The sequence below is a fragment of the Etheostoma spectabile genome, chromosome 1, assembly GCF_008692095.1.
Source record: "Etheostoma spectabile isolate EspeVRDwgs_2016 chromosome 1, UIUC_Espe_1.0, whole genome shotgun sequence".
Lineage (NCBI taxonomy): Eukaryota > Metazoa > Chordata > Actinopteri > Perciformes > Percidae > Etheostoma > Etheostoma spectabile.
The window spans coordinates 1,103,437-1,129,790 of NC_045733.1; the positions used below are offsets into that span (position 1 = coordinate 1,103,437).

General features: G+C 40.2%; 1 protein-coding gene and 1 long non-coding RNA gene across 2 annotated transcripts in view; one reads left to right on the top strand and one right to left on the bottom strand.

The window, feature by feature from the left end:
- The window catches only part of mdga1 (MAM domain containing glycosylphosphatidylinositol anchor 1), a 174,922-nt gene extending 162,810 nt beyond the window's left edge, over positions 1-12,112 (bottom strand). The window contains exons 1-2 of the mRNA XM_032515287.1: positions 11,503-12,112; positions 10,241-10,330 (exon numbers count right to left, since the gene is read on the bottom strand). Of these exons, the coding sequence (XP_032371178.1) occupies positions 10,241-10,307 (67 nt within the window). The 5' untranslated portion in view covers positions 10,308-10,330; positions 11,503-12,112. The remainder of the gene's footprint in view (positions 1-10,240; positions 10,331-11,502) is intronic.
- Positions 3,449-24,895, top strand: LOC116689027 (uncharacterized). Its single transcript, XR_004331911.1, has 3 exons — positions 3,449-3,545; positions 8,438-8,442; positions 24,884-24,895. It is a non-coding gene; the product is annotated as an uncharacterized LOC116689027 (long non-coding RNA).
- Positions 24,896-26,354: the final 1,459 nt, after the last annotated feature.

A 26,354-nucleotide genomic window follows, 5' to 3' on the forward strand; every position in this document is an offset into this window, starting at 1 on the left:
GTTGGCTGGTAAATTGCTACACTGACAACATGGGGACGTTTTTAACATATGCAACAGATTATAACCCCATCGTCTCTGAGCCAGATGCATGGAGAAAGACGGGAACCTGTGAGAGCAGCAAGCTAAAATTTCAAACATTTAAAGTGGCAGAAATGTATTACTGAAACCGCCATGAGCAGCGGAGGAGGAGAGAGAGAGTAGTTTGCTGCTGAGGGAGCATAGATTTGAGAGTGAGAACGAGAACTAGAGAGAGAGAGGGTGAGACCTCCAAGCAGCACGCATCGCTGAATTATTGAGGCCAGACGTGTGTAAGAGCAGAAGATAGATTTCCAGTGTTGATCCCTCCCTGCTGTCAGAAAGTTTAGTTGGACATGACCAACTCCTGCAGTTGTGGTTGTTTTGTTGTTGTTTGTGGGTTTTTAGTGCACACCACAGAGATAGGCAGAAAATGTGTGGGAGGAGTAGCCTGAAAAGTATGGTTTTAGAAGAGTGTGTGCTTCCTGGCCCTTTTTATGTCAACGCATGTCTGTATGATAAGGTTTTCAGGTGTGCAGGTTTTCGATGAAGTGAGAGATCAATCAATACATGTCTGTGCCGATGGTGCAACAGGCGGCAAGAACAGCTGCATGTATGCGTAGCACTTTGAGCATGGTGAAAAAACACAAGTTTCTCAGTGTGAGTCAACAATATTGCAAATCTTTTAAAGCTCCCTTAGGAGATTTACACCTACTCGTGAGACCAGGTGCTGGCGACAAACGTTTTCAAAAAATATGAAAGACAATCAAAATATCATCACATTAACGCTTGTGTAGTACTTTCTAACCAGCGTTCATGGAAATAGTGTTTATTTTGGACACAATTTAGATCATATATTTACTTAATTGATGGAAAAAAACAGTCAAACTTAAAGTTGACCCTCACTCAGTAATGTATTGCCGGTTGTTACTTTACGCGGATGTTTCATATAAACTGTGCCAAATGATGCAAGTGAAAAAGTTTCATAGTAGAAGGGTGTTTTAAAATTGTATCTATTAAAGGTGGAACGTTTTCTCTGTGCTCACCTTGAATCTCTTTAAATGCGTGAGCATGACTTTGTGACATCACAACTAATTTAAAAGGCAACCGTGGTCCAATTTGCAATTTTTTAAGAGTGCGCTGTGGAAATATGAAGCCTCCACTGCACGTACATTGGAGTAGGTGTAATTCTAAGAATTTGGTAAAAAGATAATTGAACTTGTCTTGCCAAGAAAACACATCAGACACTAATTATCATTTCAAGCAGAGTACTTTTATGTCTTAAAACATCTGTGGAAGAGATATTTAAAGCCACTATCTGTGAAATCTGTGAAACCACAAAGTGCAATACTGAAACCAACACGTACAACTACACATTTCCAAAAATAGAATCTCCATCAAAATAATTTGATAGATGCTGCAGTCAAATAAAAAAATCATACACATATCGGTGTTGAAAATATGTTAAAGACACAGATGCATAAATAGAAGAATGATGCCAAAGAAAGAATTAAGTGCTGAAGACAAAGAACAGGAGAATAGTAGAGAAGGCAGTGAAGAAAGCGAGTGACAGAAGTGCAGGAGGCAGACGGTCTCTGATGTAAGCCATGTTCTCACCACTGTTCACAACCATCCTGTCGCCTTTATGAATAAGTTAGATGCCAAATGTTTCCTCCCTCTCATGCCCATGCTTGCAAACACACCAACATACCATGTGCCTTATTCCTTTACTCTCACAACTGAGATCAGGCCCTGTGCACAACACAAAAAAACACATCAACACTCCGACAGCTTAGCCTCGACTACAGTATATAAACATATTTAAATTCTGCATATTATATTATATACACATGCATTCATAAATCATGTACTTGACACCAGCACAGACCCACATACTGTATGTCTATATTCTTTCATGAAGCTGAGCCAGTAAGAAGTGCTTGATAATGTCTGACTGAGGGACAGGAGTACATAGGAGGAAAGTGTAGTCTCACTGGATTTTCTCCTACTCACAGGGCACCCACGTCGCCCTGTTATGCTCTGGACTTTCATCCAATGTAGTGTGTGGTCTGTTTGTGGTCTGTGTATCTGTGTGTGCCTCTGTGTGTGTGCCTCTGTGTGTGTGTCTCTGTGTGACACTGACTAACATCACAGTACAGAGGGATGAGAGTGGGTGAGATTGAGGTAATAATCTATGAGTTCAGAGAAAGGTAAATGCAGTGAGAGATGTTTGTGCACATGTGTGTCTGTATGTGCATGAGAAAACTTTGCGTGGGCTCTCGTGTGTGTGATTGTGCGTGGATGTGATTTGCATGAACAAGAACATCATCATCTGAGAGTAAAATACAAAGACAGGGAAAAAAAGAAATCTAAATGAACTGATAGAAAGGGGGGTTATGTGATGATCTGTGAGCAAAGAATTATTATAATTCTACTTCCTACTCTACTTTAGTACAGACACATGCTGCTGGAGCCTGCAGTGATTTTCAACATTTCACTCCTCCTCGTCAAACTTGTACCTTTGATTTCTACTCCTAACTTGGAAAATAACGGAAATATCATCAGGGAACATAGATTATACATGTCAATCAGTCTGCCAATCTGTATTTATTCATACACACTCAATGTCGGGGATAGGGATTCAAGTTGTTTCACAGCTTTGTACAGACAAAATATGATAAATGTCACTATTAACCATGTCATCCAATGGCTTTTATTGCAAAACCTTAGGAAAGTATACATTGTGGGAATTACATTTATTGCTTTCTTGTTGTTAGTTCCATGAGAAGATCTAAATGTCCATGTTTCCTGTCTTTATGCTAAACTATAACATATATATACGTATATATAATATAACATATTCACTGTATAGACATGGTACCTTCTTGCAAGTTTAAGCAAAAAAGGGAAATTAACTGTTCAAAAAGACATCTTATGCATCATGTCGGGTGAAGGAGTTTTTACAACAAATGTAAGAGGCAAGCAGACACTTAGACCTCAGTGTTGACACATATATTACACCAAGACTTGCCAGGCTTGCTTTCTAAGGAGATATACTACTCATAGGGGTTGATTTCGGTGGGGACGGTGGGTACTCAGTGCCTCATCAGATTTCGTCATTTTGTACACACTACTTTTTTTGAAAACCTCAAGCTCAATTTAGTTAAAAAAAAAATAAAGTACATAACACATATAATTCCTGAGAGACAGATGCCAACAAATCCACAAAAATGTCTATCCCCACAGGGTAGCCACAGGCACAGCCGTTCTGCTGCTGCGCTGGCTACAAGCTTCTTTACTTTCGCAGCTCCTCTCTCTGAGTCTGATGTCACATTATGCCACATTGTCAACATAGTACATGGATACATGGAGCAGAAAATCATGGGACATCATCACATTTTTGTATACATTTTTATTTATATGACCTGCGCAAAAGAGAATAAAAAAAATGAATGCGGACCCAGCACTTCTGAAAATGCACTTCCGAATGCGTCTCTGTCCCGAGCACAATTCAAACCAAACTGACGCCTGTAATATTACTATCACACTTCAGGGCCCTATGTGTCAGGCATCCCACCTCTACCTGCTTTGTGCCCACCCTGAGCTTAGAGTGTAACTGGTGGGACCTGTATCTGACCTCCCAAGACATTGTCTCAGGGGTCTTATCCTTTAGCCCCAGGTAGCGAGGCTAGTGTAAACCACAGTCAACATATCACTTCGGCCAGAGGCCTGTGGCTCTGCTGCTGACCTGTCAGTTAATAGAATGGTGTGAGGCTTTAATATTCAGTCTCCCATTCAGACAAATAGGAAACTGAGGAGAGGAGAGGAGAGAGGAGAGGAGAGGAGGGAGAGGAGAGGAGAGGAGAGGAGAGGAGAGGAGAGGAGGAGAGAAGAGGATCAAGGCCATTACAAGGGGCAGAAAAACAGCTGAGTAAGTATCAAACAAAGGAGGCTGCATACTGTATTATTTATGTGAATGTTCTCAATGTACGACCTTTTTAATATCAGGGCAGCAAGGTCTACACTGCTACACAATGGACCTAGTTAACGTGAGAAAACAAATGGGAGCAAGACAAGATAATTAAAGCACCATGTGCACTAAAACTTTAAAGCAGAAGAGCTGGAATCAGAGGGACTGACAGAGATGAGTGGAGACAGACTCAAAAAAAGAAGGAGGGATGGGAGACAAAGAGGGGAGCACGCCCGTCTACTAGTTTAAGTGGTTTCCATCAAAATTTAATTGTTTTAATTGTGGTGAATGATGAGGAATCTGAAATACATTACAAACACTAAAGGCACCACAATTCTACAGCTCTCCAATTCTGCCAAACCATTGTCTCAAACCTGGTTGGGGCAAAGAATAGTTCTCCTAATTGTCTTACACTCTCCACTGTAGGGACTGTAAATAGTTATGTGAATATGTGAAACCTACAAAAGGAGAAAAATATGTGTGGTGAGGAAACTTAGAACACAGGAATGTCAAGCTAGCAGAGTAAGATTGAGAGAGATAAGATAAGAAACTTGGGTCGGGGTTGCAACTGTGACTGTGTGTATAAACATATTGCTCCTCTATCCAACTTTGGTGAATATCTTGCCAAAGAGTATGACATGTCTGCAACCATGTATGTAAAACAACTTTATGTCTACACCCATTTATGTAAAAAAACTTTATGTCTACACCCATTTATACAACTTCAATAGAAAGGCAAAGCAAGGGGAAAGTTCTTTGGAAGACTCCTGAATGATTTCAGTACTCATACCTTTTGCAAAGCACAAAAGACAACGTCCGTGTCCATGTGTACTTTAGATTTGGGGTTTTGAACCTAACTTCCACCACAATTAGGCTTCCTTAGAGCACAAACAGCAAAATCTATCTATCTATCAGTGGTGGAAAACTAAAATAATGTCCAATTTTAGTTCACACCCTCCCATGAAACGTTTTCAAACAATCAATTGAAAGTGAACGTACCATACGGTGTAAGTTCTGAGGGTCATCCTTCTTTTCTACACAAACATACACTTATAATGCAGATCACGGCTAAATCATGTGTTTTGACTCTATAACTGGTTTAGGACCTACTGTTCATAGCAAAGACTAGCAGCTAGCTACCCTAGTAGCCCATATGATCTAATAAGATGTATGTGAATTCATTTAACCAGTCTCCAACATACGTTGTCCTACAGAAGGGATGGGCAATTAATTTCCCAAAGGGCCACATGAGAAACAGGGACTGTGGAGGGCTGGACCAATAGACTAAACTCAATTTTTCTCAATATCATTTTATGTCAGAAGGCACGTTCTCAAATGTCTCTTTGTTTCTCTGGGCATATTTGCGCAGCAGAGTCCACCATACACGCTTTAATAAACTCCTGTTCAGAAAATAACTTACTGTTTTTGGCGATTGCAGCTTAACTAGCAAAGCTTTAGATGTCCAGGCCTGCTCGAGTCAAGTTGTATTTCTCTGCGTTTTTACTGTTGTAGTGGCAATTCAAATTATAATCCTTTAAACAAACACTTTTCCCGCTTTGGTCCCCCTAAAGCGGAAGCAGAATTGTCCCAGTATGTCTCATTCAAACTACAGATCCGTTACCTAATCTGGCAAACTTGCGGTTATAGCCGGAAGAGAGCCGCAAAGCAAATGCAGAAGTGACATTCATCCTGTTATGAGCTGATGAACCATTGAAATGATTTTGAAAAGGTACAAAAAGTTCTCTAGTGTTGTACGGCCAGGGATGTAGAAGGGTGGCTGGTCTTCCTTGCTACCAACTTCCTCGCTGGTGCTTGGTTGGGACGTTTCGCTCGAGTTCTCTTGAGTCTCTGCCACGGACATCTTTGTACTAGGCTACATACGTCTTTTATTTCCTTGCTAGAGTGTGACGTGATGTGTGTTGTGCACAGATGCGATGGATTGCGTAGAAAAAATAGCTTTTTGAATGGTATGTTTATACTTTTCATCCAACCACAATCAAATGCATTCTATCAGAATGGCGCGATTTATCTGGACAGATTTTTTTGAACAATGGCAAGCCAGAATGAAAAAAAGCCAAACTGAAATAGGAGTAACGAGGCTACTTTTAAATGTAAGGAGTAGAAATTACAGATAATTGCGTGAAAATGTAAGGAGTAGAAGTAAAAGGCATGCTGTAAAATAATTACTCCAGTAAAGTATAGATACCCAAAATTTCTACTTAAGTATGTTGACAAAGTATTTGTACTTCATTACTTGAATGAATACATCATGGGTCCGACACATTGCAGAAGAAGTTGCATACGTTCGTAAAAAAAGAATGACTAGGTCTGGTGAAGTGGTTCCGGGCGCAATTTTTGTTCTTGTTTTTTCTTCGTTTTTCGTTAGTCGAAGTTTGTGCGTGCGTGCGTGCATGTGCGTGTGTACAGTGATCCAAAATGAAGCTAATAAAGAGGTAAAGAGTAGGAGGAGGATAGTAGGTGTCAGACTGTGGGAGGTAAAAGCGTATCATCATCTCTAGCTCCAGTCTCTTTCTATCACCGTCTCCGCTCCCCTCCTCCATTGCCTCAGAGCCATCAATAAATTATGGATGCTTATTAGAAAAGGGCAATATTCAGCATCTAAAATAAACACAGCAGCAGGAGACATGAAAGAGTCACAAACAAAAAAGTGCTGATATGGATTAAGGAAGAGTTAAAGTCACACGGGAGCCAGTGGCCAGGCCAGTTAAACCTGGAATGATCTATTTCTAGGTCACCGGCTTTCAACCAATGTGCCATGGCAAGCTAACGTACTGCAGCAAGTAAAGCTCAAGATGATGCTCAAATGTTACACACACACGCACACACACACACATACACATATACACACACACAGACAGACAGACAGACAGCAAATAAAAAACTAGCAATGTGTTCCAAGCCCTTCATTCTTCCTTGGGCAACATCTTCAAAGTGATGTTAAATGTGTGCGTAATGTAGGCATATTCAACTTTTTCACTTTCTGCATCTGTTGTAGGGCTTTGTTCCATGGCTAGTGGCAAGGCCCCAACTCTCCCACTGCTGCAAGGGCCTTGCTCGATTCTTTAAAAAAAAAAACACTGTTAAGCTAAATCATTGATTTAAGCTCATTAAATTTCCCGTTAACAAGCACATGATGATGCATCATATTGTAGGCTAATGCAATTTGGATTTCATCTACAGCACCATCTGATGCTTTGGTGTGACTTTGTCTAGCAATCAATAAGTTGGTGTCCCTGTGAACTCTGTTGCCTCGCAGAGTGTGATGTGACGCAGCACCACAAAGATGGAGAGACACTTTTCTGGTACACTTTGTCTGTATTGATGTCATAACTGTTTGGTACTTCAGATGAGGAGACACATTCTGCCAAGCTGTGTTGACATTTTCTGAACCTCCCCTAATCCCTAAGTATGTTGAAAGTTAGTGCATGTGAATGACATCATGCTTGTAATGCCTAGGATTACAGTTTATGCAGATTAAAGAAACTTGAAAATTGCTGTAAATGTATGCAGGGATGTTTGCGATCAGTGTATGAAGATGGCATACAAAAAGCTTGTACTAAAGAAACTGTAGGAAAGAGGAGAGGACTAAAAACTACTTTAAAATGATATTCATAAACGTACTGTAAGAAGGCTCAACGTGAAAAAAACATACGGTGTGCCATTTTTCTTTTCCTTTGAAATAAAGCATTGTGTTTCCATGCCGCACCTGTCTAAGTAATTCCTATTTGACGGACAAGTGTTACACGCTTTTTGACAGCCTATCAAAATTCACAGAAGTACAATCTATACACTGCTGCAAGAGAAACAGTGACTGATCCACAAGTCCCTGCTGAGTCAGCAAACTGTTGCAGTGGCAAGAAAGGTGTGTCTGCCGCACAAACACATCCCACACACACACGCACACTCACACACACAGACTTACAGGTTTGTAGGCTTACAAACACACACACACACACACACACACACCATTTGCCACGTAAACTCACATTCAAGAGCACAAACACCTGCACGCAACAGACTCACAGGCATGAGCTGACAAAAACACACGCATCCAAACACACCCCAGAGAAGGCTACAGTAAATGAACCTCACAGCCATCCAAAACGCTGACATCAATCAGGCACGCTTACACCGTTCGGTTCCCGACGGACAGCGAGTCGCATCCGTCTGCTGGAGCAAGTGCTAAACAATTCCAAAGTGAGGGAAACCATTTTATGCATATCTGCATAGACAGCGAGCGAGCAAGCCAGACTCGTTGGCTCTCTTCCCAATCTTCCCTACTCGTGTTCTTCTCTGCAATTGTGCAAATTGTGAAATGATTTGTTCCGTCTGAATGACTCTTTTTAATGATGATGATGTATCTATACATGCAACAGTTGTTGTCTAGGTACGCACAGCTGAGCACCACCACCACACAAGCCACCTGGGAAGCTGGGGTCTGTGAAGGCTGGCCAGTATGATTCCCACAAAGCTTTGGGACTTTTTGTCCCTAAGCAAAGACTGAAAGACTGCTGTTGCACATAAGACAAATCACCTATTACACTGGGGGGGGGGGGGAAACATCATAAAAAGAAATGATTGCGGCTTCACCAATGGCACTGACTGCATACCATTCTACTTCGCATATTTGTGACAAAGCCCATGAGGCATGGTGCAAACATTCTTCATGACAATCAGTATCACCCTGTAGAGAATCCCAAACTGTGTCCTACAGTTATGAACAAAAACAAAATGAGGACAAGAATGCACAAGGGCAGACAGGAGATGTGAGATGCCTTACTCAGAAAAGTCTCGGACATGAGGAGAAAACATAAAAATAAACACAAACTCCAACAAAATGATTGCTGGCACTGAAAGTAACTCCGAAGTTCTGGGTACATTTTATTTTCAAACTGATATGTTTTGAAATGTAACATAACAGAGTTACGTTAAATCCTGGCTTCATCAACAACCAGGTAAAACAATGATCCCAGACAATGTTGCTAAAACTCATGCTACATTATTTTTCATTGAAAGGTTTGTCATTTCCTCTAAAAAAAAAAAAGAAAACATGGTGGGGAATAAAAATAAACTTCTTGAGATCCCATCCATCCAACGTAAATACTGTTTTGTCTGCGGCCGTGGGTCACAAAAACAACAGATTTTGATAAAGAACATGCTTTATTATATGTTAAGGAAGCTGTGCTTCAACTGATGGTCAAAACAAAATACATGCAGAGAAAAGATCACAGAAATGCTTGTAAGTAGTGTTAATTTGCACTAATACTGACACGTCGCCTGCAGTGTGGAGTGTTAGAGTGATATGAACCTGATTAGTTAGCGAGGACTTCAAAATGGGCCTACATGCTTCAGCAAATGACAGACGGCATGCTGTGGGATTGCTTGTGACAACAGCACTCCATGCGACTAAACAGACCTTGTTTTCAGTGGCTGCCACATGTCTTCAAACATCAAAATCAAAGCATCAAAGCTGACAGATCGGTTTGTGTGCTTGCCTTGCCCGAAGGGACGGGAGGATGCATATCTGGCCTGTAGCTGAAGAAACCGAGCCTCTGTAGTACAGCGAGAAAGTCTTATGAGGGAACAAATCTCCACTTTATCCTCAAAGGCACAGTGTGACCGTCCTGTTTAACCTGACAAAGGCGAGCACGTCTCCGAGAGCTCTGCCACTTGAAACCTGTTGTCTGTGCGTGTGTGAGTGCAGTGGGTACTTGGGGAAGAAGGAAGTTAAATATTGTCCCAACTATTACCTCCATTGAGTAATAACCATAAAGCACAACCAATAATTTAAAGTTTGAGCATACTTTGTGGCATAAAGCACTAACATGTGGGCCTAATGTGGATTTTTGCCATAAGGATTTATATCAGCCTAAAAATGGAATTAAATTGGATTTATAGTAGGTGGGTTTCCCCTCCACTACACAGCTGGATGTTTTCCCAGCTGCCTCTTGCGACTTCTAAGAAGCAATATCTCCCTTTCAAGTTAATTTGCTGTCGATCTGCCTGAAGTTATTCTCGCAGTGGTTTAAATGGCAGTTATTACACTGCCTCCTATTCGCACATCGTATTGAAACACGGACAATATGAGACGCAGAGAACCCCTATTTTTTTAGGTTATGGGCTTATAATTGGACAAATTAACATCGCTACTGCAATGGAGCTCAGTCAGCCTGCACTGATAAAGTGTGCATTGGTGTGGTAACAGGAATACATTGATAAACACCGCATTCTTACCGTAAACTCCTTGGCCCCAGGCAAGAGAATAGACACTAGAAAATAACAAAATCCAGAAAAGCTCCATGTTCAACTCACTTCCGTCATAACCTAAGAAACAGAGAAAGAGGGAGGGAGGGAGAGAGAGAGAGAGAGAGAGAGGTTAAAACAGAGGTACAGAGGGGAACAGCCTGTGTGACAAACAAGAGGCGACAAATGAGTGATTGTTATCAAAAAGGAAAAAGAGCTAATTTCAGTTGTTCTTTTCATGTTCAACTATTGTCTCCTCCAAGCCCCTAAGCCATGAAAACAATATCACAGAGCGATTTAGCTCCCCGCCGCACAGCCTACATCTTTTCATTCGATTTAAAGGATGGGTAATTCAATCACAAATCGTGGATTATACAAAGTATACAGGCAAGGCTGCGTGTGTTAGAAAATTGGAGATTGACAGGATTCTGTTAAACGTGACTAAACTTCATCCTCACTGGTGGGGCGGGGGTGGATGGGGGGCAGGTGTCGTCAGGACGGGAGAAAACTTAGGATCAGACTGCAGTGGCTCTGAAGGATGGATAGCCTATAAACTACAACAAGTGGGGTCATGCACATTCGACCCCAAACACCCACATTGCTTTTGCTTCAGATCAATACAGGCTTATTACGCGGCGAGAGGGTGATAGGTTGCCTATGCTACTCCTTTTTTTTTATTATCCTGGTATTTGTAGCACTGTCTTTAAATCTCATGTCGGTATTATTTATCTGTGACTCTCCTGACCGAACATTTCCTCCGACGTCTGGCCCTCACATTTGTATAATGGCTCTGAGTCGGCTGCATTGGCAAGTTGCATTACACAGCGCGCCGTGATCAAAGTTTCTCCCAAACGATGCATGGCAGTCAATAGCCTGCATTAACGTCCGGATCCGCTGAATGAGACGTCCTTATACTAACATGGGGTCTAGTACTAGGCTACATGTCAGTATAAGTAAGTCTCATTATTGACTGCCTAAAAAAAAGAGATTGTGGAAATTAAGGAGGGTGTGAAGACCCCGAATTTGAATGTCACTGGTGAGGCACATTAAGGGTATTAGAAAAAAGATGGTCAGCTTTGAGGGAAAACAGAGTAACATTAAATAGACTATAGCAGCATTCTTGCTTTAACAAATGCACATGTCCTTCTTTAAAAAAATCCCACAGATATGTAGCAAAGTGAAAAGATAAAACACAACCGTGACAGAAGTAGAACAGTCTCCGTGCAGGGATGTAATCCGTGCCGTGCGTCTACCTTGTCTCCGAGGTGCTGTCCTTTGGGTCAGTCTGTCAGTGCTGAGCTCACTCCTCCCGGTTCAGCGAAGAGGATCCCTCCGCTCTCCTAACGAACCCGTTTCCCTGTCTCTCCAAAGAATGTGTTGAAAAGTTATATATCCTCCTCCAGTGGGCGTCCGGTGTGAGCTTTACAATTCCCGGGGAGTGTAATGGAGAGTTTCCTGAGCTCCCAGACCTCTCAAATGATCTCCTTGGCGTGTTGAACTTTTTATTTTATGCAGCGGGCAGAGGAATCGCTGCTCGGATCCACAAGATCGAGAGTCCCTCTTGTCAAAGATGAAAAAAAAACCAGAAAACCACTTTCCCTTTGGAAAAACTCAAGCAAGGCTATGTGCAAAAAAATCCTAAACCCGGTCTCCTCTTTTGTGGATTTTTTACTTTTAAATGCGTGTTTGAAATGGCTTTACTGTGCGTCTCTCTCTCTCTCCTCTGACCGGTGACAGTCTTGTGAAGCCCTTCTAACACAATCATGCGCTCTGAAAATGAGCTCCCCTCCCTCCGCTCGTTCAATCAGCGCTGTGTCTGTGGACTCCAAGTGATGCTGGCCAAGTGGAATATGTGCGCAGACTGAGAACGACCGCCCCTGTCTGTGAAGGGAGAGAGAGGGATGGGTGGAGGGGAGGGAGGACAGAGGCTTCCACATAGATGCGCTCAAGCCTCACAGCTCCACACTGAACAGGTTGTCAAAAGAACAACATTGCTTTCCTCTCTCTTTTCTCCCCTCCCTGTCTCCCATTCATTCTGAAATAGTTTTTCAACGCTTTCGGGTGCCACAGGATGCCTTCAAGGAGCCGAGGGGGCCAGTGGTGGTTTTGGTGTTTTTCTCTGTTGTCGTGTCTTTGGTGGACTCTGCCAGCTGCGGTGCCACAAATCGTTGTTGCCAATTAGAACTGAAAGGCGCTCCGAAAGTTTTCTGCCTAATGGAGGAGCCCTTAACACCATCACCCCTCCCCGTGGACCAATTATTTATGACAGAAAAAAATAGACTGAACCAGCCTTACACATTATCTCTCTCTCTCTCCCTCTCTCTCTCTCAAACACACACACACACACGATCACAACAGGAGTCTATACGCACATCAACGACCCCCTTTGTGTTTTCTCGACTCACTTCCGCACGTGGCCACGAGGGGTCGGGTTTCAGCTCATCGCCACCATTTAGTATTGTTAGTCATGTGTGTTGTGTGTTGTGTGTGTGTGTGGGGGGGGGGGGTGAAAGCGTCTTGTCCAGAGCAGTTGGTTTATCACGAAGCAGTTTCTACGTGCAGCTGAGTGAACTTTAAATATCAAGCAGCCTGCAGAGCAGAGCAATTTGTCACTGAAAAAGATGAATTTTCAATTTCTGTGCTTTTTTTAAAATTCACGTTTTACAATGCAGCCGATAGATGTTTCATAAAGATTTTAGTATTAACTACACATACTTGATTAGTAAGTGAGAACAGCAATGACTTTACATTGGCCTACTTATTTATGTATTTATTTGTCCCAGTTGGTAAAGAACTAAATGCCTTAAACAGGAACCAAGAAGCGGAAGAAGGATAGTCATTAAATTAGAGGCAAGTGCATGTAAGTCTCTAATTGTATATGAGACCTTGAAGACAGAGAGATAATACACTGTCCGATTTCCATTTTTCCAAATCATTTACGATAGAAAAGAATAGAATAGAATAAATCTTTATTGTCCACCAGGGTGGAAATTGTTCTTTGGCTCACCACATCTACAAGACATGGTAAGTAAAGTATAAAATGATGAAATAAAAAATATTAGGATAAAAAAGAATAAATATGCTTGAATTCATTAAAAATAGCAGCTCAGTTTGATTGTCACTTAATTTGGTTAAGGATACTAATGACATTTGGAATAAAGGATTTTTTAAAAAAAAACCTTTTGCCAGAGGCACTCTGAAACGCCTCCCAGACTTCGGAAGCTCAAACTGGCTGGAAGGAGGGTGTGTACTATCTGCAGTGATTTTCCTAGCTTTCTTTCTCATTCTGTCAGTGTATATTCAGGTCAGATGTTATAGGGGGTTTTCCCACTATTTTACTAGACATTGACACTATCCTGTTAACCTTCTTCTTGAGTTTGCAGCTTAAATGGCCTAACCAAGCAGAAAGGTGAAAGGTTAAAACACTTACAATGTGGGGTAGTCTCTAGCTCACCCAGTAAGAGCGCTCGCCCCATGTTGGAGTCCTGCAGCGGCCTGGGTTTCAAATCTGACCTGCGGCCATTTGCTGCATGTCATCCCCCATCTCTCTCCCCCTTTTGAGTCTATTGCTATCACTATAATAAAGGGAAAAGCCCCAACAAGTAATCTTTAAAAAAAACACACTTTCAATGTGTGTGGTGTATACTAGCTCAGTGTTCTGAGGAGACTGAGTAGTTGTGAGACTTAAAAAAATAAAACAAAGTCTGTGTTATCTGAAAAACTCATATGGTTGTCAAGAACCGCACCTAGGTACTTAAACGTTCCCACAGTTTCAACAGCTAGGCAAGTAACTGGTTCAGTTTTTGTGTCTTGTTTTCAAAAGAGTAACTCGTTTGTCTTTGCCACATTAATCTCTAGCTCGCTATCATTGCACCATGCTTCAAGGGCCTTTATGTGTGCTAGATAGGAGGCCTCGCCATTTAACTATTGTCCTTACTCAAATAGTTCTGCATAACAAAGAAATAAAATCCACATTTTAACCTTGAGGATTTATGTCAGATGAATATCTGTTCGGCAAATGCTTTATCTGCTTGAAGTACTGAGGGGGTGGATTCTAGTATTTCAGGATAATGTCTTGTAATCCATTTTACTGCATGATCTCAGCACATAAACAAAAAATCCCACAAGACCACCTGTGGCAGAGAGACCATGAGTACTATGTGGCCTAACTTTTCAAATCTTACAGTAGTTAGCAAAACATTATTCTATCTAGTTTTTATTTTTCTAACGTCAGATTTAAGAATTTTGTGACCGATGCTTTGTGACTTGCTAATTTGACAACTAAAATTTCCCTAAATTCTGAACTAATCAATATATCGCCTCTAGTCTCAGTTTATGTTTGATCTGATCAGGTAACTGATTCATTTTCTGGAACTTAATTAGTAAGTGCGCACACACACACACACACACACACACACACACACACACACACACACACACACACACACACATGCACACTCACACAGCTCCACAGGTGCAGCTGCAGGTTGTGTGCTTTGCTCAAGAGCCTCTCTCTACTTAGGGCAGGGAAGAATATTTCTTATTCTGGTTAGCTGCTGATATTTTTTATTGTCTATTAGAACTAGCAACCCTCCTGACACTAATGCACTGGCAATGTAAATGAATCACCACATGACAGCTTGAAACACTTTTACTAGAATTACACTTTTTTTCAAGTAATTTCCATTGCCCCAATCCTGTAAACTGGGACTTTTAGAAGCTGTCTATGTTACCATTACCAAAATAAATGATACATTCCTCATCCTTCCGTAATTAAAATCTGACCCAGTTAGATTATTTGAACTATTTTTTAGTCAACTAATTCACAATCACAGGGAACAATGTTTTAAGAGAAACAAACTACAAACGCAGACTGCTCTGTGCCAGTAACATTTGTACACTCTAATCTGAACAGTGAGCAGTAAATATTCAGTGTTTTCATCTGACATTCCTAAACAGAATCAAGACACTCAGTAATTACTTAGCTCTCTCAATCCAAATGAATCTTTTAGTCAGAGTAAACAAAATCATGGGATCTGGCTCAAGTGTCTGTCTCCTTCCTTTCCTTTGCCCTGATATTGGGCTACAGCCAGCAGTCTTGGCATGTCTTGCAGGGAGCACATCATTGCTGCTTAAGGCAATGAATCTGAAAAGACAACATGTTGTAAGAACAACCTTGGGAGGCAGCCACACACACACACACACACACATCCCACTACAAGAAACCATCTTTCTGCAAAGAATTGCAGAAGGCTGCAGAGAGAAGCAATATTTGCCGTGGATGCAGAGAGCCAACAAAGAAGGGAACACAAAAACAAAACTTTCCAACCCAGCGTGGAAATTCAACATATTGTCATGGAAAATGTAAAAAGCATTTTCACGAGAAAATTAATTGGTTTAGTTGCAGAATACCAAAGGTTTAATACAGAGCTGTAATTTCCCTAAAGAAACTGGAGATACATTAGGTGAGGGCATTAATAGGTAACCACCAGCCAAGGAAATATAGCTTCACTGCCAAAGGTGATAACTCAAGTGTTATTACAGTCTGCAAATTACAGTGTCATATTGTTATACTGCTGGCTAACAATAAAACACTTAACTGTACTTATTGATTTATAGATATTATGAAGAAGTCCTTGTTATTGTATTTCTTACTAATGTACTTTAGCTTCCATGATGAGCTCGGAAATGTATACTGCAAACTATTTTTAAATATATATAGAATTATTATTAAACTCTATGAGGTACTATATTATTGTTTTTGAATAACAAAACAACAGACTCATTCTAGTGGCTTGACATAAACATGTTAATCATTGTTATGAGCCATTCTTTTTAGTTTGTTTAATATTGATAATATCCTGAGTGACCTAAGAACAAAAGTACAGTTAACACCTCAAGAGAAATAGCATCCTGGTTGGTGTCTCTAAATGTACTGTAAATCTAGCCCAGACTCTTATTTTGGCAGCCCATCTCCTTTACACTGCAGACTGTAATGTGATGTGAGGTGCTTGGTCAAAAAAAGAATCTGGTATGCTCCGTAATTGATGTTCCCATCAGTGTAATTCAATCATAGCACAAAGTGCTGTATATCAGCACCAAGCACTTCCCCACATAGAAACAGTTAAATGGACAGAAAAGATACACTTGAGACTGTCGATAACTTCATTATGTGTGTGTGTGTGTGTGTGTGTGTGTGTGTTGTGTGTGTGTGTGTGTGTGTGTGTGTGTGTGTGTGTGTGTGTGTGTGTGTGTGAAAAACACTGGGGAAAAGAACAGCAATATAACTCTGTTAAACAGAGATGTGATAACAGAAATCTCAACTTGACAACTCAACACGTCAATACACAGACGAGGAAGGATAGTGGCCGATGCAGAGGGCTGAGAGGATTCGGAATCCCTTGGAGAGATTAAAGACTGACATCTGACAATCGAAAGACGAAGGGACTCCACTAGCTGACAGTGTTTTAGTTTCTATGAACACATGTGGAGCAACTAGAATTGGCTCTAGAGGGAATTTGCACCTAATTTTTCAGGATAATTACACCACACTATACAGTGCAAGCTGCATAAATGTCTGCCACACCATAACCAGACAAGCCAGCAACGAGTATAGTAGGTTGATAAGATTAGAAGATGTGTTTAACTTGGGTACTCACCCAAGTTCCCATTGCACAACGGACACAAGACTTGCCAAACAGGGCTGATTGACCTACATGGCATACTACAACCTGCAGGGTCTCAAAGGGGAAAAAGCTCACCATACATGCATGAACATGAGCAACACCCAGAACAAGTAGCAGCCACTATTGCATCTAGAACGGAGGTTAGACCTCCCAGGATAACACATCAGTTAGACTGACATGAGGGGCAACAGAGGGGGACCAGCATTGACCACCGGTCATCATCTCATTTATTGTGTTTCTGTCTCAGTCACTTGGAAGTTTTACGGTATAATGACTGCTGTTATTTTAGCTAACACATGTATGTTCCTCATTTTCTGTATTTTGTGTGTAAACTGTCAAGTATGTTATATGATTGATTTATTGTTTCAAAGACTGGTTAAGGTAAGGGAGGTAGCAACTGACTCTATATCCATACCCTTACTACTACACTGAGCTAAACCAATGACACATTAGTTACGTCACTGGCACTGGATGTTGGCATTGAATTCAAATTACTACTGCATAATTTTACATTGTGAACATAATTTGCAGGAGTGTGGTATCATATTTTGCTCAATTTCCTCTTCCAATACATAATCTTCATTGAGTGCAATTTGACAAACTGGTAGCCATCTCTCATTGGCAGTATTTAAGAGAAACTATTTTGAAGATAGAAACTATTTTCTTTCTTTTGACTGAGAGAACAAAACTGCAAAGTTTAGCCGCAAAATTCAGTACATTATCATAGGAAAGTGGACCATTGACAGATGGCTAACAAGCCAAACCAAAAAATGGTTTTAGTATAATGTCTGTTGTCTTTTGAAGTTATGGCTCATTATGCAAAACTGATCATCAACAGCAAAAATGCTTCCCCTAGTGTGTAACAGAAATCCTGTAGTCCATTTAAGCTGATTGATCATTTTCAAAAAACAAAGTAAACAAGGAAAACAGTGATCCTCATCAGTCACAGAGTACAGCCTTACTCCAGAAGGTGTGCATGCAACAGACAGACAGAAAGACAGACAAAGGATGCATAGCTGTCCACGAGCATGTGACACCAGCTGGTCCGTGTCAACCTCTCCACCCACCCAATAAACACACACACACACACACATCTGCACGCAGACACACACACACTTACGTCTGAGAAAGGGTCATTTTTCACTGGGTAATTGGCGGCGAGGCACATTGCCCTTGGGATTCGATAATTCATAACCTCCTCCCATCCGATAACGGATAGAGGCTAGAAATGGGCTGAGACAAGGGGTGATGTGCACAGAGAGGAGAGGGAGGGTGGTGGCTGCATCATTAGAGAGGAGAGGTAATGGCTCCTATTGATTCCGGCCCGCCGGACCCCCTCACCATTTCATGTTTAAAACAACACTGATCCTCATTATCCAGGCAGCCGCCACCGCCCTGATAAAGAAAAGAGGAAAGAAACAGAGAGATTTGGTAAGAGGAGAGGGAAGAGGAAAAAGACTGTGTTAGGGAAAAAGGAGGAAGGAAGGGGAAAGGAGAAAACAATCAGGTGAGTTTGCAAAAGGAAGAAAGTGTCTGCATAGCTTGTGTTTTGCGGTCCTAATGCCTCAATTTGAGTGGTATAAGTAATTACTGTCACACTTTAATGCGTGTAATGCAGTATTACTTGTTTAAATGTCTCTCCCTTCTTCTCCATTCTCCCCCCACCCCCGCGGTGTGTAATAAGGCTAAAGAATCGACTCAAACACAGACTGCAAGGATCTGTCTAATAATTCTCTGTGCTATTATCCTCTCTCTCTCTCTCTCTCTCTGTATGTGTTTGGCCACAGGCAAATATTATCATTACTGCAACAGTGGTATAAGCCCAGTGTTTCTCCCTGCCCCCAACACTCTCTCCTTACTCTCTCCTTGACTCCTTCTAAATGCAAGTTTTTATTAGAAGGAGGTAATTTGCCAGCTCAAATTGCTCCAAGCTCACAACTGTAGGATCAAATATGTTATTCATTCACAACTCTGTATTTGCTGTTGTTCAAGGACTAACTTCTTTGATTTTCTTTTTCTTATTAGTCAGTTGTGCGTCCAGCTGGCCTATAAATCCAATGATAAGAAGCTTGTTTATGGCTGAGCTTATGTGTGTTTATGTGTGTGCCTGCACTTGTTTGGTGGAATGGGGGTCTCTATAAAAGAGAAAAAACTAAAAATAAAATATATTTAAAAAGAGAACCAACTACATTGAAGTCCTCAATTGCACAGTTAAAGAGGAAGTAATTTCCTTTCTTTGATATGTATCCTATATTAACAGAACAGAGTACTGTATATATTCACATACTGTATGTATATGTATGTATATGTACATATATATATTGATATATTCAGTTTGGCACATTTTAACTCACATTAACTCACCTTGTAGCAGCAGCTACACACTCACTCTCTCACTCAAACATTGTACACAATTTTATGATAAGAACACAAAATTTTGTTTCACAGTATCGTCACAGCACAGACTGAACTTGTAAAATGTTTTGTTGTTTAAATCCGCTTGGTGCGAAAAGAGACTAAGTGAAGAGATTAAAAGAAAAATATGTAATACTGCATATTTACTGTATTAAATCATAAAATGACCACAATATGTCATCAGATATCAAGGAAACATGGTAACCAGAAATACTTTCTTCTCTGAAAACAATGCCAATATGTTTAAAGATTTCTATTCCAAAACGTCTGTTTTTGTTTTGGCCTGTGTGTTGTTGTCCACTGCCCATTTTAACACATCCGGTTGCCAGATATAAAACACAAACACTGCATGCTGCAGCCATGGAAGCAGCAACTAAATGAACTGGATCCACAGGGATAGATCCTAACTGACCTAAAAAAAACCTTGGCATCTTTCTAAACAGATGCATGACCAGAGACGTGGTAAAACAATGGGAAATATTGAAGATGCTTTTGAAAGATAGAGACATCTTAAAGTTGGCTACGACAGGCCACGCCTGTTAACTTTCTCAGCAACAACCCCTGTGACAGACATATGACAGAACCTGCACGTTTGGCTTCCCTTATAACAGAAACATGCAATTTAACTTTAGCAAAACAACTGTGTTGCCTATGTGACGTTTTCTACAGATTGCTCTGCAATGTATGTTACGCAGTGTTGGACAAGTTAATTTTAAAAAGTAATGAGTTACTGTTACTTCTTCCAAAAAGTAACTAAATTAGATACTCAGTTTCAATTCATAAAAGTAACTAGTTACTTTAGAAAGTAACTAACGCGTTACTTTCAAGTACACTTTTAAATGCTCTAATGGGACCCCATCTCCACACCTCTTTAAAGAAACTTAAAATGCATGTGCATGTTCAATTATTTATGATAAATCTGAACATTATAATGAAATGGACACTTAATACAATACATTATTAACAGAAACAATGTACACACATCTAAATCATTTTAATGTTGTTATGGGACAAAGTGAGACTGTCCTCTAATCAAATGCCATATTATGTCTAGTCAATCGCTAAAAATAACAATAGATGTTTTGGAACTTTTGACATTTATTGCCCCTTCTAACTTAACTAGTTACTTTTATGATTTGTAACTGAGTATCTAATTTACTTACTTTTTGGAAGAAGTAACTGTAACTAATTACTTTTTAAAAGTAACTTGTCCAACACTGCGTAACATACTGTATATTGCAGAACTATATGTAGAAAACATCACATAGGCAACACAGTTGTTTTGCTAAAGTTAAATTGCATGTTTCTGTTATAAGGGAAGCCAAACGTGCAGGTTCTGTCATATGTCTGTCACTGGGGTTGTTGCTGAGAAAGTTAACAGGCGTGGCCTGTCGTAGCCAACTTTAAGATGTCTCTATCTTTCAAAAGCATCTCCAATATTTACCATTGTTTTACCATGTCTCTGGTCATGCATCTGTTTAGAAAGATGCCAAGGTATTTTTTAACAGGCCACAACTAGCCAAAATTAAACAATGCTTTTTAAGCACTATAGCAAAAATAAATAAATACATACACTCTTTGTAGTGCAAACCACGTCACTGGCCTGATGTTTATACTTTTGCGCTGGTGTGTGCGTCAAGCCCGTGTGTGTGTGTGTGTGTGTGTGTGTGTGTGTGTGTGTGGTGTGTGTGTGTGTGTGTGTGTGTGTGTGTGTGTGTGTGTGATAGAGCGAGGGAGAAGTGAGCTGTGACAGTGATTAGCTTTGGAGGAAGTAGCCACTCCAGAGTCATAGTGCCTGTGTTTTCTGACCACAATAGGAAATCTTTAGCAGGAAATACTTCACAACGCCATATCTGTCTCTGGTTGACTGACTCACTTGTTGTAAAATTGAAGAAGAAACTATTATACATCTATTCTGGGAGTGTCGGTTCTCTGTGGAATTCTGGAAAAAATTGGAATTTTTTTGAAATGTTAAAAGAAATCACCAAATTAAATTAGAAGCAAAATATGTTATCCTTAACTACAATCACAAAAACAAAAAAATACACAGGATTGTCAATTTACGAATTCTGCAAGGGAAATTTCATATCCATAAAGCAAAATTTGCTAAATCGCAACCAGTTTTTACTCACTTCAGAAGGGATTTTCGAAACTTTTGTGAGTCTATCCAAATCATTAATAGTAAGAAAACTATCTATAGAGCTGATCTACCCATCTAATGGCAGAAAAAAAGAGTAAATTGAAACTATCCAATCAGATCATTTTTGCAGTGGTGCAGGGCAACCTATGAGTGCAACATTGTTGAGTGCGGCATGGCGGATCTCTACAAGGGCTCTCACACATATCTGTTTTTGCCTGTATAAAAGATAGCAGTAGAGAAATGTAAGCTTCGGCTCCTCAAATTGCTTTTCTCCTTTTTCTCTCCACACTGACAGCAGAGAAGTCTGGGCTACCAAAACAATCAGTTGTCTCCCTGCCCATGCCCTCACCCCAGTCTTCTCTCTGATGCCCTCTTACTCTGCCATGTTCCCTGACAACAAACAAGCAGTCGACACTCTCCACTCTCTTTCAATTATGGGTCCTTTCTGCTGCTCACCATACAGGCCTGTTAGCAGGGCAGAGAAGAAAGAGAAAAGGCAATACATTGGAGAGCTTGACCCCTGTGAGAATAATCCTTGTTCTGTGGCATGTTGAGGGTCAGCTCTTTGCGTCCTGCATAGTAACGAGCAGACCATGAGAAAGAAATAGAGAGACTGATTATTCTGATTAGCTCTGCATTCTTCCATCTATAACCCAGTGCAACGGTGGCATCCGCACAAAGCCTGACCAGCCAGCCAACAGATTCTGAGATAAGCTAGCTAAGGGTAAAGTGTCCACAAAGCTAAATGCGCACAGAAAATCATCAGCAGACAGTTATGCTGGTCCTCGTCTTTCGACCTCTCAGATTAAATACTAGCTGTATCATCTCAGTTCACAGCCTGAAAAGCCTTCATTCCCCCAAAGCAGCACAACTGCTTCCACATCTAGTGTTGTGTGTGTGACTCAAGCGTTAATAAATAATGATTTGCAACAAAGAGTCTGTCTAGGTCTCTGCATTCCCATCTCTTAGATGTGCAGTCGCCATCACCCCCTCTGTGTGTGAATACATGTGTGTGTGGTTACTAGTGGAGACATACTTTCCGCAAAATGCCTCTATTGATGGTAGTCAAGTCAATGGCATCCTTGCAATAGTCATCCACACAGTCAATTACCTCACAGAAAGGCGGCTTATCTCACAGAAAGGCTGAGCTGGAGCTGGCAGTTTGCCCCGGGTGTCTGCTAGGCATGAATGTCTTGCTTGAAACAGCTCCTTTTTTTAGAAAATAATAGGAATTCAAATATTGGGCCTGTCTGCAATTTACACTGTATGTGGAGAGAAACTGAGAAGAACAGTTTTCATTTTATTCCTGCCCTGGACCAAATTAACTCCCAAATCTACCCTCTCAGCTTGGTTATGTGAAGTTTTGTTTCCCATCTCATAATCCTGGGTATTGATTAAGCAAATTTGACCATGCATATAGTTGTGAGGCAGGTTAGAGGCACTGACGTTAATGTCACCACGTCCAGTTGACACTATAACCCAGGGGTTGTCATACTTCTGCAGACTGGAGGTCCGAAATTAGTTTTTTTAATCTTGCCCGGGAACAGAAACTGGACTGCTGTAATGCCAGAACTTTCCTCTTGTTCCTTTTTTATCACACAATAGGGGTTTTCATCCACTACATTTAATGTGTTACTGAATAATGTGTTTGATAGCAACACGCAGTGTTGGGCAAGTTAGTTTTATGATCAGAACAGCAGAACTCTGTTCAGTAATGTTTTACTCCTTAACACTGGGCCAAGGGTCTACAGCTATGGCAGCAGCTGTGAGCTGTACTTAGGCACAGCGTGGCTTTGAGCTAACGGCTAACGTCATCATGTCACAAGCTCACAGTGATAATGCTAATGCTAAGCCGACATGTTTACCATGCTAATTAGCGCTAAACACAGATTGCAGGTTAGGCTGGTGGGAATCTCATTAGGTTTCTGTGTATGTATGCAGTCATAAAACAAATATTGGACACATTTGAATCTTTACCCAATGATGGTGCTACAGAGGTGTCAGAGGATCACCAAAGACAGTATGATTCGTTGTGTCTGTAAAATGTATAGTTAAAACATCACCAAAGTGATTACAATTCATTCTGATGATGGGGTCATCAACGTTTGTACCAAAATTACATAGCAACCCATCTAGGACTTGTTGAAGCATTTTGGTCATTGCCACAAATGTCATCTTCATGGTGGCACTAGATAAAAGATCAGGGGATCACTGAAGTAATTAGGATACATCATTTGGGAACCAAGAATGCTATGTGTGCTACTCCATCCAGAAGATGTTGAGATATTTTACTTCAGAAGAGAAAACTTTGATCTGCAGGTGGCATTAGAAGAAAGGTCAGGTGATTCCCAAAGACAGTATAATCCTCCATTGGGAGCTATGAATGTCTGTATAAACATTTAGGGCAATCCATTAAATAGTTGTTGAGATATGGTCCAAAGTGGTGGACCAACTGACCAAACAACATTGCCATCCCTAGAGTCACAGTGTCCCTACATTGATTCATGTTATTCATTTTTAGTCTATTAAAGCCCCTTCCTCAACATTCAAAATAAATTGCTTTTTATCTGGCCTGTATCTTACATTTTCTTTGTGACCTCTGACTAATGAAAAACAACTGTTTAGTGTGTGCCATATGCTTAGCATGCTAATGACTTGTTTTTCCACAGCATTGAAAGCACTTGTTTTGACTTCCTTTAAAAGCATGATCAGTCCTATGGGGGATCATAACACTAGGGTGAAAAAAGTGTTGATCTTCAAGCAATTATGTGAAACAAACAAACAGGTCTTAAACAGAAATGATAACTAGCTGGATGTAAGAGAGGGGGTACAGAGACGACATGAATACAATCCATCTCAAACCACCCAGGAGTTTGTGGCTAGCATTTGTAAATTGAGCACTACAATGAACACACACGCATCAGATGAGACCTTTCCATTCAGGCGTTGATCAGCTATGGGAGAGTGATGAGAATCGACTGAGCGTCTTAATTTCCAATAGCAATCACAGTGTGACATCTCTTTCTCCAATTAGGACTGGAGAGCAGAGAAAAATCCAGGGGGAGCTGGTGTTTCTTTGAACAAGTTTTTGCCTAATAGTCTCTCTCTCTCTCTCTCTCTGACCCGTACAGTATATTAATATCTTTAATAGTATTTTGTTCACATACTATATCCTTTTTTTGGTCATATTTCTATTCTATATGTATGTTCTTTACTGTTGCAGTGCTTATTTTAGCATTACCTCTCTCCTATGTTTGTTGTACTGTATGGACCAAACACCAAAACACCAAAAACGTACTTGGTAATAAGCCCCATACTGATTCGGTGCTGAAGACATCATGGGAAGCGTACGTCCTCCACAAAGGCTGGATTTGTTCGGGTGAAGGCAGGAAGCACGTCTGTGTTTAAAAACCAGATATTTTAAAGAACGGCAAAACAATTCCAAGTGCTCAGTTCTCTTTAACTGCATGAAAGTATGACATGCATGTTCCACTAACAGATTCCTCGTAACCACAGAGACCACATGTGCCACCATGAATTTTTGGGACAATTATTGGCCACCACTTGAACATTTGGTGACTCCCCACATCCTAGTCAACAATGAATTATTTACACAATTTTACTATATTTATTATTCATCTCTGTTACAAATTTGCATGGTTTTTATATCAAGTATTTAATTGTATATGGAATATTTTGTACGTACACAAATGCAAAAAGAAACAACTTTATAAACAAATGCCTAAACGTAAATGAGTCTTATTCCAAGAACATATTATAGCTGACAAAATAAATGTTGTAAAAGTTCATTATTATTCATTTATGCAAGCATTTCGATACGTACTTATATCCTGGTAAACAACATTAACTTTATCAACAAACCTTTATATTTCTATAGGCAAACATCACATGTATTTCAATGACACTTTCATTACCTACTGTATAATTAAGTAGATCCATCAAAATAAATAAAAATAATCGCTTGAAATAAATGTACCCAATTACTAAGAATGAAACACCGGTGATAACACTGAACCCTATTTAATAAAATATTAACACCTTATACCAAAGTGATATATTGCTTTACAGGTCAGTTGCTATATAATGTCATCTAATCATAAGTAATTAGCACACAGCAGAAAGTGTTTAAATAAGCATTGTAAAGAGCCACAGGTGTCTACATGGTTAAATAATATATTTCCTATTGGATAGTTGTTATGGAAAATGTATGATGGCAAAAGCAATACATAATTAGATTAGATTAGATTAGATTAGATTCAACTTTATTGTCATTACACATGTACAGGTACAAGGCAACGAAATGCAGTTTGGGTCTAACCAGAAGTGCAATAGCAGTAAGTGCAGGATATACAATGGTTCCGTAAGTGCAAGACATGGATATGTAATGAATAAATATAGAAAAGAATACTATTATAAACAGAGTTTTACAGATGGGTTTGTCCTATGAATACAAAATATAGATAACAGGTATTGTGAGCAAGATTTACAGCTAGGAATTTGGTGGATATTACTATAATTGCAAATTTTTTTTACAGATATGTGCAAACAGCATAATATACTAATGAAATAAGGTAAAGTTTGGGCAGAAACTATCCGAATTAAAGTGCGGTGGAAAGTAATTGCATATTACAGTTAAAGTACGGTAGTGCGGATGTAAATGTAAACAATTGGTACTGTAAATAAATAAACAGTCAGCAGTGCAAATGAAATGTAAGTAGTGCAAAAAGGTAAGTAGTGCAAAAGATGCAGATGTAAACAGTCGTTACTATAGTAACAGTCAGCAGTGCAGATGAACATTATAATATTGCAGATAACAAAATGGAGGCAGGTGTGAGGAGGGAGA